Here is a 15,622-nt window from a genome sequence, read left to right as displayed (position 1 = left end):
AATTTACAGTCGTGAACATCGTTTTAAGATTTCTTTTCAATGAGTTTGTTACTATGAGACTATTACAAGATGAGCTTACTGGACCAGAGTTTTATCATACCTGGGCCTAGATTTTCGAAGGTCTCTTAGTGCTTAGATGGTCATAAATTAATGTTAATGTATGACACTTATGGCTATCTAAGCAATAAGAGAGCTTCGAAAATCTAGGCCCTTGGCTTTGGACCAGTGGCAAAAGTCATGGACAGCAGACATCTTGCACCTGTTTCAAAATTGTGTTCATATGGAGATAAGCTTTTTATGATTTCTGGTGTATTGTTACAAGAACTATATTCTTAGTTACAGCAGTAGTTATTATGAATGATGATTTGTTTTAGGATATACCGCCGGTTATCTAGCTCTGTGGGAATACATGTGCCGCCTCATGTCTTAATACAATTAAAGGTAAGAGTAGAAGAGAGTAGGTCATGTCTGTTCTATGTCCCTCCATGAGATACCTTCATCTGGAGAAATTTGAATTATCACCCAAAACACAGTACATACCAAGATACACATCACATTGTCAACTGTGTATCAGGATACATATTGTATCATATTCCCGTATCATTGAAACCCAAAAGGGAGGTAACTGTTGATGACCCCTGTATCATTGCAACCCAAAAGGGAGGTAACTATTCACGACCCTGTATCATTACAATCCAAAAGGGAGGTAACTGTTCATGACCCCTGTATCATTACAATCCAAAAGGGAGGTATCTGTTCATGACCCCTGTATCATTACAACCCAAAAGGGAGGTAACTGTTCATGACCCCTGTATCATTACAATCCAAAAGGGAGGTAACTGTTCACGACCCTGTATCATTACAACCAAAAAGGAGGTAACTGTTCATGACCCCTGTATCATTACAACCCAAAAGGGAGGTATCTGTTCACGCCCCTGTATCATTACAACCCAAAAGGGAGGTAACTGTTCATGACCCCTGTATCATTACAACCCAAAAGGGAGTTAACTGTTCATGACCCCTGTATCATTGCAACCCAAAAGGGAGGTATCTGTTCACCCCTGTATCATTACAACCCAAAAGGGAGGTATCTGTTCACGACCCCTGTATCATTACAACCCAAAAGGGAGGTAACTGTTCATGACCCCTGTATCATTACAACCCAAAAGGGAGTTAACTGTTCATGACCCCTGTATCATTACAACCCAAAAGGGAGGTATCTGTTCACGCCCCCTGTATCATTACAACCCAAAAGGGAGGTATCTGTTCATGACCCCTGTATCATTACAACCAAGAAAGGGAGGTAGTTCACGTATCATTTACAACCAAGAAAGGAGGGTTCAGCCCTGTATCATTACAACCCTGTATCATTACAAACCAAGAAGGGAGGTAACTGTTCATGACCCCTGTATCATTACAACCCAAAAGGGAAACTGTTCATGACCCCTGTATCATTACAACCAAAAAGTTATCTGTTCATGTATCATTACCCCTGTATCATTACAACCAAAAAGGGAGGTATCTGTTCACGACCCCTGTATCATTACAACCAAGAAAGGGAGGTATCTGTTCATGACCCCTGTATCATTACAACCAAGAAAGGGAGGTATCTGTTCACTTCCTGTATCATTACAACCAAGAAAGGGAGGTATCTGTTCACTGTCCTGTACCCTGTATCATTACAACCAAGAAAGGGAGGTATCTGTTCACTCCCCCTGTATCATTACAACCAAGAAAGGGAGGTATCTGTTCATGCCCCTGTATCATTACAACCAAGAAAGGGGAGGTATTCTGTTCATTACAACCAAGAAGTATCATTACAACCAAGAAAGGGAGGTATCTGTTCACGCCCCTGTATCATTACAACCAAGAAAGGGAGGTATCTGTTCACCCTGTATCATTACAACCAAGAAAGGGAGGTATCTGTTCATGTTGTATCATTACAACCAAGAAAGGGATCTGTTCAACCCTGTATCATTACAACCAAGAAAGGGGAGGTATCTGTTCACGACCCCTGTATCATTACAACCAAGAAAGGGAGGTATCTGTTCACGCCCCCTGTATCATTACAACCAAGAAAGGGAGGTATCTGTTCACGCCCCTGTATCATTACAACCAAGAAAGGGAGGTAACTGTTCACGACCCCTGTATCATTACAACCAAGAAAGGGAGGTATCTGTTCACGCCCCTGTATCATTACAACCAATTACAACCAAGAAAGGGAGGTATCTGTTCACGCCCTGTATCATTACAACCAAGAAAGGGAGGTAACTGTTCATTACAACCAAGAAAGGGAGGTAACTGACCCCTGTATCATTACAACCAAGAAAGGGAGGTAACTGTTCACGCCCCTGTATCATTACAACCAAGAAAGGGAGGTATCTGTTCACGGCCCCTGTATCATTACAACCAAGAAAGGGAGGTAACTGTTCATGCCCCTGTATCATTACAACCAAGAAAGGGAGGTAACTGTTCACGCCCCTGTATCATTACAACCAAGAAAGGGAGGTCATCTGTTCATTACAACCAAGAAAGGGAGGTAACTGTTCCTGTGTATCATTACAACCAAGAAAGGGAGGTAACTGTTCACGCCCCTGTATCATTACAACCAAGAAAGGGGAGGTAACTGTTCACAACCAAGAAGCCCCTGTATCATTACAACCAAGAAAGGGAGGTAACTGTTCATGACCCCTGTATCATTACAACCAAGAAAGGGAGGTATCTGTTCACGCCCCTGTATCATTACAACCAAGAAAGGGAGGTAACTGTTCACGGCCCCTGTATCATTACAACCAAGAAAGGGAGGTAACTGTTCACGGCCCCTGTATCATTACAACCAAGAAAGGGAGGTAACTGTTCACGGCCCCTGTATCATTACAACCAAGAAAGGGAGGTAACTACAAATGTTTAGTTCCTTCTTTCTCAGTAATAATTAAACATTTTATTTCTGCCAAAAGTATGGTTGGCAGGTGATAAATTGTCCACTGCTTCACCAGTTGTCCATCTGTTTCAGCATCTTGATGACTGGTCTTTCAATGTGTTTGCTGTGAACGATGCATCTGACGGCCATGCATTGAAGTTCGTGGGTTTTACACTGCTGCAGAAGTATGATCTTATCACAAAGTTCAAAATCAACACCCAAGTCTTGGAGAGTTTCCTGTTTGCCCTGGAGTCCGGCTACAGCAAGTACCTCAACCCCTACCACAACCTCCTCCACGGTGCCGACGTCGCACAGACAGTACACTACGTGCTGTCTCAGAGCAAGCTTGCAGTATGTATGCTACTTGGAATACAACTAGTCATGGATGTGGAAATGTGGTTCTGGATTTGTTTTAAAACTAGCTGATCCTACCATTATCATTACCTTTTCATGTTTTGTAATACAGCATGTTATTTAAGTGTTCTTGTTGTACTATAGTATGTGATAAATATTATATTTGATATGTAATATTGATGTTGTTATTTGGTATGTTGTTATGAAAACAGAACCAAGGTCATAAACTTGAAGTGCTATTTAAAATATCATGACTACTGAAAATTGTAATAATTTGGTTAAACACACATTTTGCAGGAACTTGTCAGAAATAGTTTTTAATTAATGTATATGATTATTCTGTCTTAAAATGAACAGTTATTGTGATTTCTGTTTATCAAATCATGTTTAAGATATCAATTTTTATCTGTTTTACTTTTAGCACTGGTTGACAGACTTAGAAATATTTGCAACCATTGTGGCAGCATTGATACATGACTTTGAGCACACTGGAACGACGAACAATTTCCATATCAATACAGGGTGAGTGGAAAGGAAAATATTGACAGAGAGAAAGTTTTCTTGGAACCCAAAATAATAATGGCCACTTTTAAAGTGCCTGTTTCCATGCACTTGTGCATGCTCAAAGTGCTAACACATTAGTACCCTGGATAACACAAGGTTATAGTCACATGACTTTATCCCACCGGGTACCCATTTTCTGCTGGGTGAACAGAGGCAAGTTTGAACAAACTCACATGCTTAAGGTGAGACCACATGAATCACATGTGCTTCGTTGTTGGCTTCCAAACACGGTCACCCATCGAAGGACTCTCCGCTCTCAACGTTGCTTAACTTCAACTGATTTGTTACCTGAACTTGATGCACAGGACCATACATACACCAATTGTATAAAAAGGTTCTTGCATACTTTAAAAGGCCTTGAATTTTAAGGTCCCTCATCTAAAGCCTTGACTTTCAGTGTCAACCTTGAAATTCATAAAAAGATTTGCACTGAGTGACATATACCAGTTAAAATAAACTTAATTTATGTTTTTTATTGGTTTTGACAGTAAATTTTGTTTTGAAATTTGTAATGTTTATACTCTACTTTTTAGATCTTATGAATAATATCAAGTCTGTTGTATAAAAAAAATATTGATAGACTAAGGACAATAAATTTACTAATGCCTCTCTTCTTCAAGACTTATTAATGGCCAAATCTTCAATATTTTGTTTTCTTTACCTACAGATTAACTGGGAATAGTTTTTTTTCTTGTTTTGAGGACAGTGACTCAATTATAGATATTGGATAGTTCTAAGCGTAATTCATTCTCGTTCAGGAGAATATTGTTTCAGACTTAAATTTGTCTCTTGTTGTGTTTCAGGTCTGAAGTGGCATTACTGTACAATGACCGGGCTGTGCTAGAGAACCACCATATAAGTGCTGCCTTCCGCATCATGAAGGAAGAGGAATGTGGCATTGCCAGCAATCTTAGCAAGGAAGAATATCGGTAAACTAGTACTATTGGTACTGACAGTGAACTTAGCATGGAAGAATATCGGTAAACTAGTCCTCTTGGTACTGACAGCGAAACTAGCATGGAAGAATATCGGTAAACTAGCCCTTTTGGTACTGACAGCAATCTTAGCAAGGAAGAATATCGGTAAACTAGTCCTCTTGGTACTGACTGAGAATCTAGCATGGAAGAATATCGGTTAACTAGTCCTTTTGGTACTGACAGTGAACTTAGCATGGAAGAATATCGATAAACTAGTCCTCTTACTATTGCAAGCAATCTTAGCAAGGAAGAATATTTGTAAAATAGTCCTCTTGGAACTGACATCAAACTTAGCATGGAAGAATATCGGTAAACTAGTCTTTTTACTATAGCAGGCAATCTTAGCAAGGAAGAACATTGGTAAGTTGATCCTCTTGGTATTGACAACAAACTTACCATGGAAGAAAATCGATTCTATTACTAGTCCTATCACTATGGCAAGCAATCTTAGCAATGAAGAATATGGGTAAATTTGTCCTCTTGGTAATGACAGTGAACTTAGCATGGAAGAATATTGGTAAACTAGTCCTCTTACTATCTCAAGCAATCTTAGCAAGGAAGAATATCGATAAACTTGTCATCTTACTATGGCAAGCAATCTTAGCATGCAAAAAAGTAATGCTGTAATTGCTTTGTTCTACAGATTGATGACTGTATTTATATATTTTAAGCTTAATACAGCTGATGAATGTACTGTTTGAATGTTTCAGGGAGTTCCGGACACTAGTGATAGACATGGTGCTGGCAACCGATATGTCCTTCCACTTTCAGCAGATAAAAAACATGAAAAATCTTCTAACTGTGCCAGAAAAGTAAGACAAGCAAAGAATTTTTATTCTGTTCATGTAAAGGATAAACATTATCTGTTATACAAGAAGCTGCTGTATGTATTGTTTGTTTCAGAATACAAATAAGGGACTGTCCATGTACAAAATCAATGACCCCCACACACACACACTTTCCCATAATTTTTAAGCAAAATTTAAAAAATATTTTTTGCACAAAATTGCTGACCCCACTAGTACATGTGTTCAAACTTGCTGACCCCCCTACCTCCCCAGAACAAATTGGGGAACCCCCTTAAAATCATCATCATCCCCACTAGGCATGCATTATGAACGGTCTCTAGCACTGATAGGTGGTTTCATTAATATCCTTCCTAATGTCATCAATGATCAGGTATTTCATCTATTCAGTAAATGACTTCAGAATTCTGTCTATTTCAATTTTTACAATAAAATGAAAATATCTGTTCATTTCATTACTTTTGGTATGCCTTGAGAGAAGGAGGGTGGTTATTTCAAATGTTGAAGCATCAGTGTTGATAGCGCAATAGAAGGTTGTTGATTTCAGAATAGTTGAATATTTCACTTTATTTTAATATTGTTTGAGCAAATATGATTATTTCAAAATGTTGTACATTTCAGTATTGACAAGTCAAAAGCGGTGTCATTAGTTTTACACTGTGCAGACATCAGTCACCCTTCCAAAGACTGGGATCTCCACAAGAGGTGGACAGATCTCCTCCTGGAAGAGTTCTTTAGACAGGTCTGTAGAGATCATTATATCATTGTCAAGTTATTGGACATTACCGCTTAACATCTTTAGTTACTACCTCAAAACTTCATAAAACACTGGTCTATCTTACCTTACACAACAATGTCAGATACTGATTGGCCTGGACCAGTCTATTATTTTCAATGTACCCTGCTAACACGTAAGGGACATTTCTTATGATCACCCCTTGAATTGATAAACTGTTGGCTTAACATTTGCAATATACCTACCACAGTTTTGTATCTGATGCAAGATGCCATTCTCTGGATATGGAAAGTATATTTGGAATGGAATAGATCAAGGGGGAATAACTCCCTTTGTTTTCCATCATCTGCTATATGATGAAGTAACAGAAGGTATAATTACTGATTGGGTCAAAGGCATTCATACAAGGATGCATTCCTGTTATATGATTTATTTATGCAGACAGATACATCTATTGTTTCCCGTGAGATGAGTGGACAACTCATATTGTCAGAGCCTCAGTATATATTACTGCATGTTTTATTCCTATCCATAGAGACCCGTGAAGATCCAGGTTAGAACTGATCTTCAGTAGCCCATGCTTGTCTTAAGAGGCGACTAATGGGATCGGGTGGTCAGGCTTGCTGACTTGGTTGACACATGTCATCGTATCCCAACTGCGTACATCAATGCTCATGGTGTTGATCACTGAATTGTCTGGTCCAGACTCGATTATTTACAGGCTGCCACCATATCGCTGGAATACTCACCCCTATCAAAAGATATTATTATGATGAAAACACTTTCATATATTAGTTACATAGACTGGAATCATTGTTTATGATAAGTTACATTATGCTGGACAACAAGTGCACATGACATCCATGTTGTATGTTCCAGGGTGACCGTGAACAGGAGCTGGGTCTGCCCTTCTCCCCTCTCTGTGATAGGAAGAACACTCTTGTGGCCGAGTCACAAATTGGTAATGTGGATCTTCACGGAGATCATGACAAACTGTTTACTGGAGGACTTCAGAACGGCATCCCAGCCACTTTATAGGCTGTGCTAATCACCTTAAGTGACATGATACATCAGCCTCGTCACTTGTGTGACGAGTGATATGTTTTGTTAGGTTTTCCCGTCCAGATTTGATTATTACCAGGTCACCATAATGTGGATGCTCTGCTGAGTGCAGCATTAAACAAGAAACAATTGTCATTTTGATCTGTGTTACTCTTGGTTATCTGCAGAAAAAAACAAATGACCTTGAATTATAATCGGGTCTTGGAATAGGCTTTTAGTTTCACTAAAATTACATGAAAATAGATGTATCTACTTATTGTATGAAAACATCTTTTGAAACCTGAATTGGAGTTTGAAGAAAAGTTTTGATGCAAAATATGTATAAGGCTAGACCAATTATATTTCTTGTTTTACAGACTTTTATCATCAGAAAACCTAATATAAAGGCTGGGAGGGGGGGGGGTCACCAGTCAAAAAAGTAATATTCTTTTTAAATCCTCAAAATATTTTACTTTTGGCAATTTATGAAGTGTACATGGGGCAAAAACAATCTAAAATAATTTTTCTTGGAAGTTTACGTTTTTGGCCAATAAAAATATTAGGATTTTATGTTTTGAGCAGGGAAAATTAGTTTTTATTTATTTTCTTATTCTTGAAAAAATACAACTGGCGGATCCGTGAAACAAGAAATAGAAACCAGCTGATGTTAATAAGAAAAGCGAGAACTTATCCTTTGATTGTTTCTTTATAATGCCATGTATTTTGTGCAGGCTTCATTGACTTCATCGTAGACCCCAGCTTCCAAGTGATGGGGGACATGCTGGATAAAATACTCAGCCCACTTCACAAGCAAGAGCAATCTGCACGCAACATTGACGAAGCCATCTCCGAGGAAGTGTTCGAGGACAAAGTCAACCGATCATCGAGCGGATCGAGTTTGAGTAGTCGTCCGAGTACGCCCAAAACACCTCTCTCACCGGGTACCCTAGCATAGACATAGCAAGACCAGATATTTCAGTGTTCCATGTGCTGACGTAGGGAAAGTCCAATTTCACTGAATAGTTTTAGTTAAAATCCACTGTTTTGTAAAATATATCTTTTAAGATTAAAAGTAAATGAATATATATTTTTTTCCATAATTAAATTCAATGATGACTTTTTATTGATGTCAGTGGATTTTATGTAAAATTCAGTGGAAGTATATTTGTAACATGAAGAAATTGTCCTAGCTTTAATATCAGTATACTGTATTTCTTATATTTTGGCGAGACTATCTCACAGGATAGTTATTTATGTGTTGAAAAAACCCACAATTATTTACAATTGATTTGAGGCATATAGATATATAGTTGGACCCACAGAAACCACCTTGAGTGTAAACAAATCATTTGGCAAGACAAGTATAACAGTGATAGCTGGGTAATATTTCTGTTTCTCACTGGAGCAATGTTTTGTTTCAAGTATATGTGACGTATGGATATCTCCAGTAGGATTTACTAAATGAAATAAAGTAACGACTGTTGACAGCATGTCAGGTGTCCTGGTTCAAAATATATTTGAATATATATACTTCCTGTTTGAATATATATTTGCCACGAAACTGGCATTGATACTGTTTAACAAATGTATGATATTCCAAAATGACAAAAATAGTTGCTGTTTGCGACTCTGGCTATAACCAACACTGCTCAAATTTGTTTTGGTTTAAGATCAACTGGAAAATGCCCTTTTTCAGATGAAAATCTACTGCCGAAACTTATTCCGATTATTCTGTTATTCCGACTAGATTCAACAGATTCTAGTGCAGTTTGTACTTCTGGAATAGTCATTCTTTGACAAAAGCTTTAAAGGCACAATGTCACACAACACTTCTCTAACTTACATAATGCATTTCTCTCAATAATACTATCAGCCCTCAGGGAAGCTTCCATATAATTTATTTTTAAGAAAATTACGTATTTAGATCACAATATTAAATTAAAAAGTTCAAATGAATTAATGCAGCGTTGCATTAAATCGACTCTCGCGCCCTCTACTGGTCGACCATTATTTAAACGATCCCCATAGAGTTATGTCCCTTGGAGTGCTCTTTACGAATATCCTACGCACAACTTGTGATTGAAACCAGTTTGACAAACATTGATAACACCACTTGCGACAGTTTTTCGATGTACGGGCAATCGTTTACATTCCATAAATGGCAAGTGTTATCTGTCTGGAAGCTGTTCAACTTAAATTTTCATTTATTGATTTCAGGCAAGTCGTAAGGGATAATAAGTCTTTTATTGCGTCAGTAGGAAGCTAAAGTGAGTGCATATGCCCCCAATATATAAAATATAGTCCAAAATATTGTGGAAAATGTGTGACATTGTGCCTTTAAGGTGGAAGAGTCATTTAGACAGACTGGGTGGTCCGACTAATTTGGTTGATTGTGTGTCACCAAATCCAACATGCTCATAATATCAATCATTGGACGGTCTGATCCAGGCTTGATCTTGTGTGTGCTTCATTGAACACCAAAGAAAACAAACAAATCTTGGAGGATATTCAACCACAAGCTTCAGGAGATACCCATAAACTCATATGTGTCTGTATATTGAGTTCATATTTCAGACAGATCAGCTTAAATGCATGTGGTATAGGGTAAGGCTTTGTGTTAGGACATGTTACTTGCAAACATCTGGTCATGCTAGTGTACTAACAACTAACTTATAATGAACTGTATTTAGACGAACGTCAACTGTTGAAATTTAAACCAATGTCATTTTTTTTAATTCATGCAGTATTTTTCCTGTTATATTTTACCCTTTAACTGTTTTTATCCTCTCTCTATTCAAAACAATCACAGCTTATTCCTTCTTTTCTCAACACAATGGCATCCAAACATCTTGTTCCCAGAAAACTGCTTTATGTTCTGAAATTTCTGGCAATTACATATCTTTCTCTCCCATCCTTGAAGATTCTTATCCTTTTCTGAAATCTTTCTCTGCTCTATCTTCTGAACTCTCTGTCCAGAATTTAAAGCTTGGCTTGAGTGATGACCAACTCTTGGTTCAATGCTCTTTGTTCATTGTAAGTTGTGTGTAGGTAGCCAGTATCTACTAACCACATTCACAGTGTGTGCATGCAGTGATGGCTTGTAGCTCACCTGATACAGTCTGGTGATCTTCTTCTGCTGCTTGTTGTCTGGTATGCATCGTAACTATTCTTATAGAATTCCAGCCTTTCTTTTTCAAACGCTATTTTGAGCTGGTTTAAGAGGTGCTCAAACTGGGAACCCATGGCATGTGGGGTTGGAATTGGACTAGGAATCTATGCTGGCCATAAAGAGGGGGCTTAATGGATTGGGTGGACAGGCTGGGGTGACTTTGTGATGTCATGTCAACATCCCCATCCCCAAAGGACATGTATCTTTAATTGTTATTATATGCTATGGTTATAGTGTTAATCATTGTTATCATGGAACTGGAAAGTTTGTTAAGCAAATATTTAAAAAAATACTTCACAGATCTGATAAAAATGGAAAATCTAAAACAAAGCACCAGTCAAAGCAATATTCCTTTTAAATACTAAAGTATTTACTTTTTGCAATTTATGAAGTTTATATGGGGCGAAAAAAAACTATAAAAACATTGTTGGCCAATAAAATATTTGGATTCTTTTTTTGAATATGAAAATTAATTATTTTTTTTGTACTTATTCATGAAAAAATATGACCAGCAGATCCCTAAAACAAGAAATAAAATTGGTCTGGCCTAATCTTAATTCTTACTTTTTGAAAAACAGCTGATTCAGAATTTCACTTAGAGATATCAAATCACATCTGCATGCCCCTGATTAGAACTGCTGGTTTGATGTTCCCATGCTAGATGAGCCCATAGGTTTCTATGTTAACCATTGTTGATCCATCCTTGAAAATGAGCTAGTCTTCAGTTGAAACTTACCAGTACTTCCCTCAGTCATAGGGAGGTGTTATGTGGTCCTTGAATTATAAAGGTGAGCGACAGTACCTATATATGATACAGTTATATGTGCTTCTTGTTCATGTGATTTAGTTTGAGTTAACCCCAAAGTGCATGTATTTAATGAAATTTAGATAGTAATGGTCAACTTTTGGTCACTTTGACAGTGAAGCTCTGCAAATCAATAATGTTTTGTTAATTTTGAATATCAGTTCCTGTTTATTTTGATTCCACTTTTATAACTTCTGTTACACAAGATGGAGTTGACGGCTTATGCCTTTCCTGCTCTACTTTTCTTCCTTACAGCAACAAAATCAGAGTTCTATAGCATGGCTCCTGTTTAGGTCAAGGACTCACATCAGTTTTATTTCCCTTAAGTTAGATTGTGTTGCAGATGTTCTACAAAGTCTTCAATCAAAGTCTTCTTGTATCAGTGTGACATTATACTTTAACTCTCGTATCACCGTGCATTTTTAGCTTTTGGAGATACAATTGTGATATTTTGTTAGGTGACATTGTTCAGCATTTTGCTGTCAGGTATCTGAACAGTACAAAAGAAACAGGGTCCTGTTTCTCAAAGCAATAGTAGTGCTAAGACTGTCATAATTCTATGTTAAAGTATGGGAGTCAGGACTAAGATCACTTTTTGTGACAGGGCCATGAACTGAAGAGGATATTTTGGGATAATGCATGAAACAGGTGTTTTGAGGATGTGATTTACCAAATTACTCAAAGTCTCTGTTAATGCTATAGTGCAGTTGTCTGTTAGTTTGTAGACACACATTTGAGGATGATTGTAAAACATATTTTATCATTTCACTATCTGTTGTCAGGAGGACGTTACGAGCTAAAGCGGCCATGGGTTGAGTGTCTGTCTCACAACAAAGTCAACTGGAAGGAGAAGGCATTGAAAGGTTGTGAAAGGATGTTGATAGTTTATTATTTGTTGAACTGGTGAAAGATTAAAATTTTAGATTAATGTAATTAAATGAAAATTTACTAACTGCCTTTGTTAATTATATATGATATCTGAAATTGAATTCATGAAATGAAAACTAATATCTCAAATATGGTAGATTCTGTGATTTTCGTGCCATAGGGGGCGGTGAGGTAGCCTAGTGGTTAAAGCGTTTGCTTACCATGCTAAAGGCCCGGGTTCGATTCCCAGCATGGGTACAACGCGTGAAGCCCATTTCTGGTGGCCCCGCCATGATATTGCTGGAATATTGCTAAACGTGGCATTAAACCAAAACTCGCTCACTCACTCTTGTGCCATAGAGTTCAATATTGAAATGATTTCTAACAAACCATCAATTAAAGGTTATCTGTTTAATAAAAGAGCATTTATGTTTATGCAGCATTCCAACTTTCAAATCAATTTTACAATGGTTTTTAAGATGCGGAAGAGCGCCATCTAGCAGCAGCACGGGCAATTGCACATGACGCAGTCAACAAATCCAATACAGAAGATTCAGAGTCGGAGAAAAAACAGGCCAAAGAAACTGAGCCTGAAAATGAGACAAAAGACTCGACAGCAGAGTCTGATAAGCAATCGAGTGCCATGAACTCAGATACTATCAGTATTAGGCCACTTGTGAAAGGTAAGAACTAATGGACGCAGTGTTGTGGGCGTGCGTGACGTGGCATTAGTCGGTGACTCTGTGTGACTCTTGGCCACGTGAACTCCTCAACTGTACATGCGTACCTACTTGTAGGGCAGTGTGCATACAAACTGTGCCGTGATTCACCCTCCTCCCTTGGCTCCTGCATCTTTGTTTCTCTCTCGCTCTCCTCGTCTCCTCGGGGTCAGTCAGTACATGATGGAATGTTTCATCTGTGATCAGTGTGTTAAACTTCATTTTGTTATGAACAAAGCCATATCCATATTTCTATGCCATCTTGTGAACTCTGACCTTGACCTTTTGACCTAACCCTGCAACCTCTGACCTTGAGCTCATCTCAGGACTTCTGGAAATATTTTAGAGCTACCTTCTGCTTGCTTTGTTTGTTGAACAAAACATTCGTCCTGTCATCTCTCTTCCCTCTTCTGTGGAGTAAACTCGGTGCGTACGTCATCTGTGTGCAAATTACCTGCGTGCGTTTTTGCGTACGTATATGTGTGACATGAACTCATCCGAGGACTGCACCACAGATCACTTCTACCTAACATCATTTGTACGAACATTGGTGTGTATATAGATCTTACTTTTATTTACATCTGCCAACTGTTGGCCAAGTAAGGCTTCATCTCGAGGTAACAGAAAGGATGCATGTGATCTAGAGATAGCGAAAGCAAGGGTTTTACTATGCACTCCAAAAGCCCTAACTGTTTTTCCTCCTTTGTCAGTGCTTTTCCACATACTAAACTTGCCAAATCATGAACCATTGTAACCATCAAGGTTACAGCGTTATTTATGCATTATCATTTACTAATCAGATATTTTAATATGTAAAAATGTGATGTTTACCATTATTATTTATTGTTTGATTATGATACTAGGATTGTTAAGTCGTAGTGCTGATATCCACTCTAGGTAGTTGTTAGGAGAATAGTTTATGCCCAAGTGGAGTAAATATTTACCCCTGATACTAAACATTTTGTTTTATCTGGTTTATAATCTGTACATACTATATAAACTGTTGAAATTTTAAATTTTACAAATAATCTAATTTAATGAAAAATACTGTGAAAACAACATTCCTACCAAAGCTCAAAGAGATTAAATGATAGAATTTTTAGATTAATAATCTTTTCTTCTAAAGTGTAGAAAACAATTATTTCTTTCTACAGCTTAAAAAAATATTTTCCTTTTAATTGCATTCTTTAAATCTCCTTGGTAATTGTAGTAACTTGCTAAATAGGTAGTGTCATGTATTAAGAAGTAAATGATTATTAATAAAGAATATTCATTGTTTTGATCTCTTTCTGTACATGAAATGTGATTGAATTTGAAGGAGTATTTGAAACACTTAAAGGGGAAAATAAACACATAAGGTTATGATATATACAACAGTTAATAATCCAAGCTCACCTGTTCTTTAACATGTTGATATGTTATTTATTAGTTAGTAATATTTAATTAACCAGTTAGTTATTTACTGATTGTTATGATAATGTGGTTGATCATTGTGATATCATCATAAGTTTATCATCTTGCATTATATCTAGGTGTAAGGGGTTATATAATTTAGATATTCTCCAACTTGGTATGACATACGCATATCATTTTCATCAGCAACATCTCTTAATGCACAATTTGAATTTTCGACGCTGAAGCAAATCATTACGTTACGATTTTTTTATGTTGACATGCATGTTTGATAAAAATCCATTTAAACTGTATTTAAACTGCTATTGAAACATGTTCATGTGAAATAACTTGCAGTCAGATAGTTCATAAAAATGCCGTAATTAGAGAGAGAGGGAAATATACATCAAGTGCCAAACAGCATCCTGCTAGAACTTGTTTGATTGATGGCAAATGACAACAAGAGAAATGAACACATGTCAATTTGATATCTGAGTTCCTTATTTAGGTACAGAAAAATTCAGAAATTACACAGTTGGAAAGAATTCCTTAAAGAAAATATCTTAAAGTCAATTTGACAGCTGAGTTCCTTATTTAGGTACAGAAAAATTCAGAAATTACACAGTTGGAAAGAATTCCTTAAAGAAAATATCTTAAAGTCAATTTGACAGCTGAGTTCCTTATTTAGGTACAGAAAAATTCAGAAATTACACAGTTAGGAAGAATTCCTTGAAGAAAACATAATGTGTCAATGAATCTGATTCATTTCAACAATGGTTTATTACTTTTATATCATCAGAATTAAATATGCATAATGTTTTTGACAAACTATTGAAAGGGCAAATGAACAAGATTGGAGGTGACAAATGATATTATCTGGGTTATGATGTTATTACACCATTCTTGCTTCAATAACATGCAACAAGTCTTGATGAAATATACAGGACTTTTCATCAAGGTTACATGTTTCCACAACTGACGATGTTGAAATACACTTGTTCCCATTTCTATCTATTTAAGGGAAAGAGTGTATTTAACTGTACATACATTTTTAACTATTTTTTTCTTTAATCATATGTGATATATCTCCATGTGTCTATGATTTCACAGACCTGTAGTTGTAACATAGTTTTCTCTCTCATCAAATTTTATAGAGTGTCACTATCATAGATGAATAGCCAGTACCGAACTGATCCGACCATCCATTGTCTAACTGTTCTCTTATATTGAAAGGGGAATAACTCTTGAGTGTGTGACAGGAAATCTTTTTTT

At 37.0% G+C, this 15,622-nt stretch overlaps 1 protein-coding gene across 5 annotated transcripts in view; it reads left to right on the top strand.

Moving 5' to 3' along the window:
• The window catches only part of LOC124264711 (calcium/calmodulin-dependent 3',5'-cyclic nucleotide phosphodiesterase 1A-like), a 424,386-nt gene that overhangs the window by 401,031 nt on the left and 7,733 nt on the right, over positions 1-15,622 (top strand). For all 5 annotated transcript variants that reach the window (XM_046699479.1, XM_046699478.1, XM_046699477.1 and 2 more), the window contains 10 exons: positions 375-441; positions 3,014-3,271; positions 3,696-3,796; positions 4,642-4,767; positions 5,526-5,627; positions 6,243-6,363; positions 7,237-7,318; positions 8,130-8,339; positions 12,155-12,235; positions 12,719-12,922. In XM_046699479.1, the coding sequence (XP_046555435.1) occupies positions 375-441; positions 3,014-3,271; positions 3,696-3,796; positions 4,642-4,767; positions 5,526-5,627; positions 6,243-6,363; positions 7,237-7,318; positions 8,130-8,339; positions 12,155-12,235; positions 12,719-12,922 (1,352 nt within the window). The remainder of the gene's footprint in view (positions 1-374; positions 442-3,013; positions 3,272-3,695; positions 3,797-4,641; positions 4,768-5,525; positions 5,628-6,242; positions 6,364-7,236; positions 7,319-8,129; positions 8,340-12,154; positions 12,236-12,718; positions 12,923-15,622) is intronic.

The sequence above is a fragment of the Haliotis rubra genome, unplaced genomic scaffold (genome assembly GCF_003918875.1).
Source record: "Haliotis rubra isolate DU_JTF1 unplaced genomic scaffold, ASM391887v1 Scf94, whole genome shotgun sequence".
NCBI classification, from domain to species: domain Eukaryota; kingdom Metazoa; phylum Mollusca; class Gastropoda; order Lepetellida; family Haliotidae; genus Haliotis; species Haliotis rubra.
This window is presented reverse-complemented; position numbering and strand designations above follow the sequence as displayed.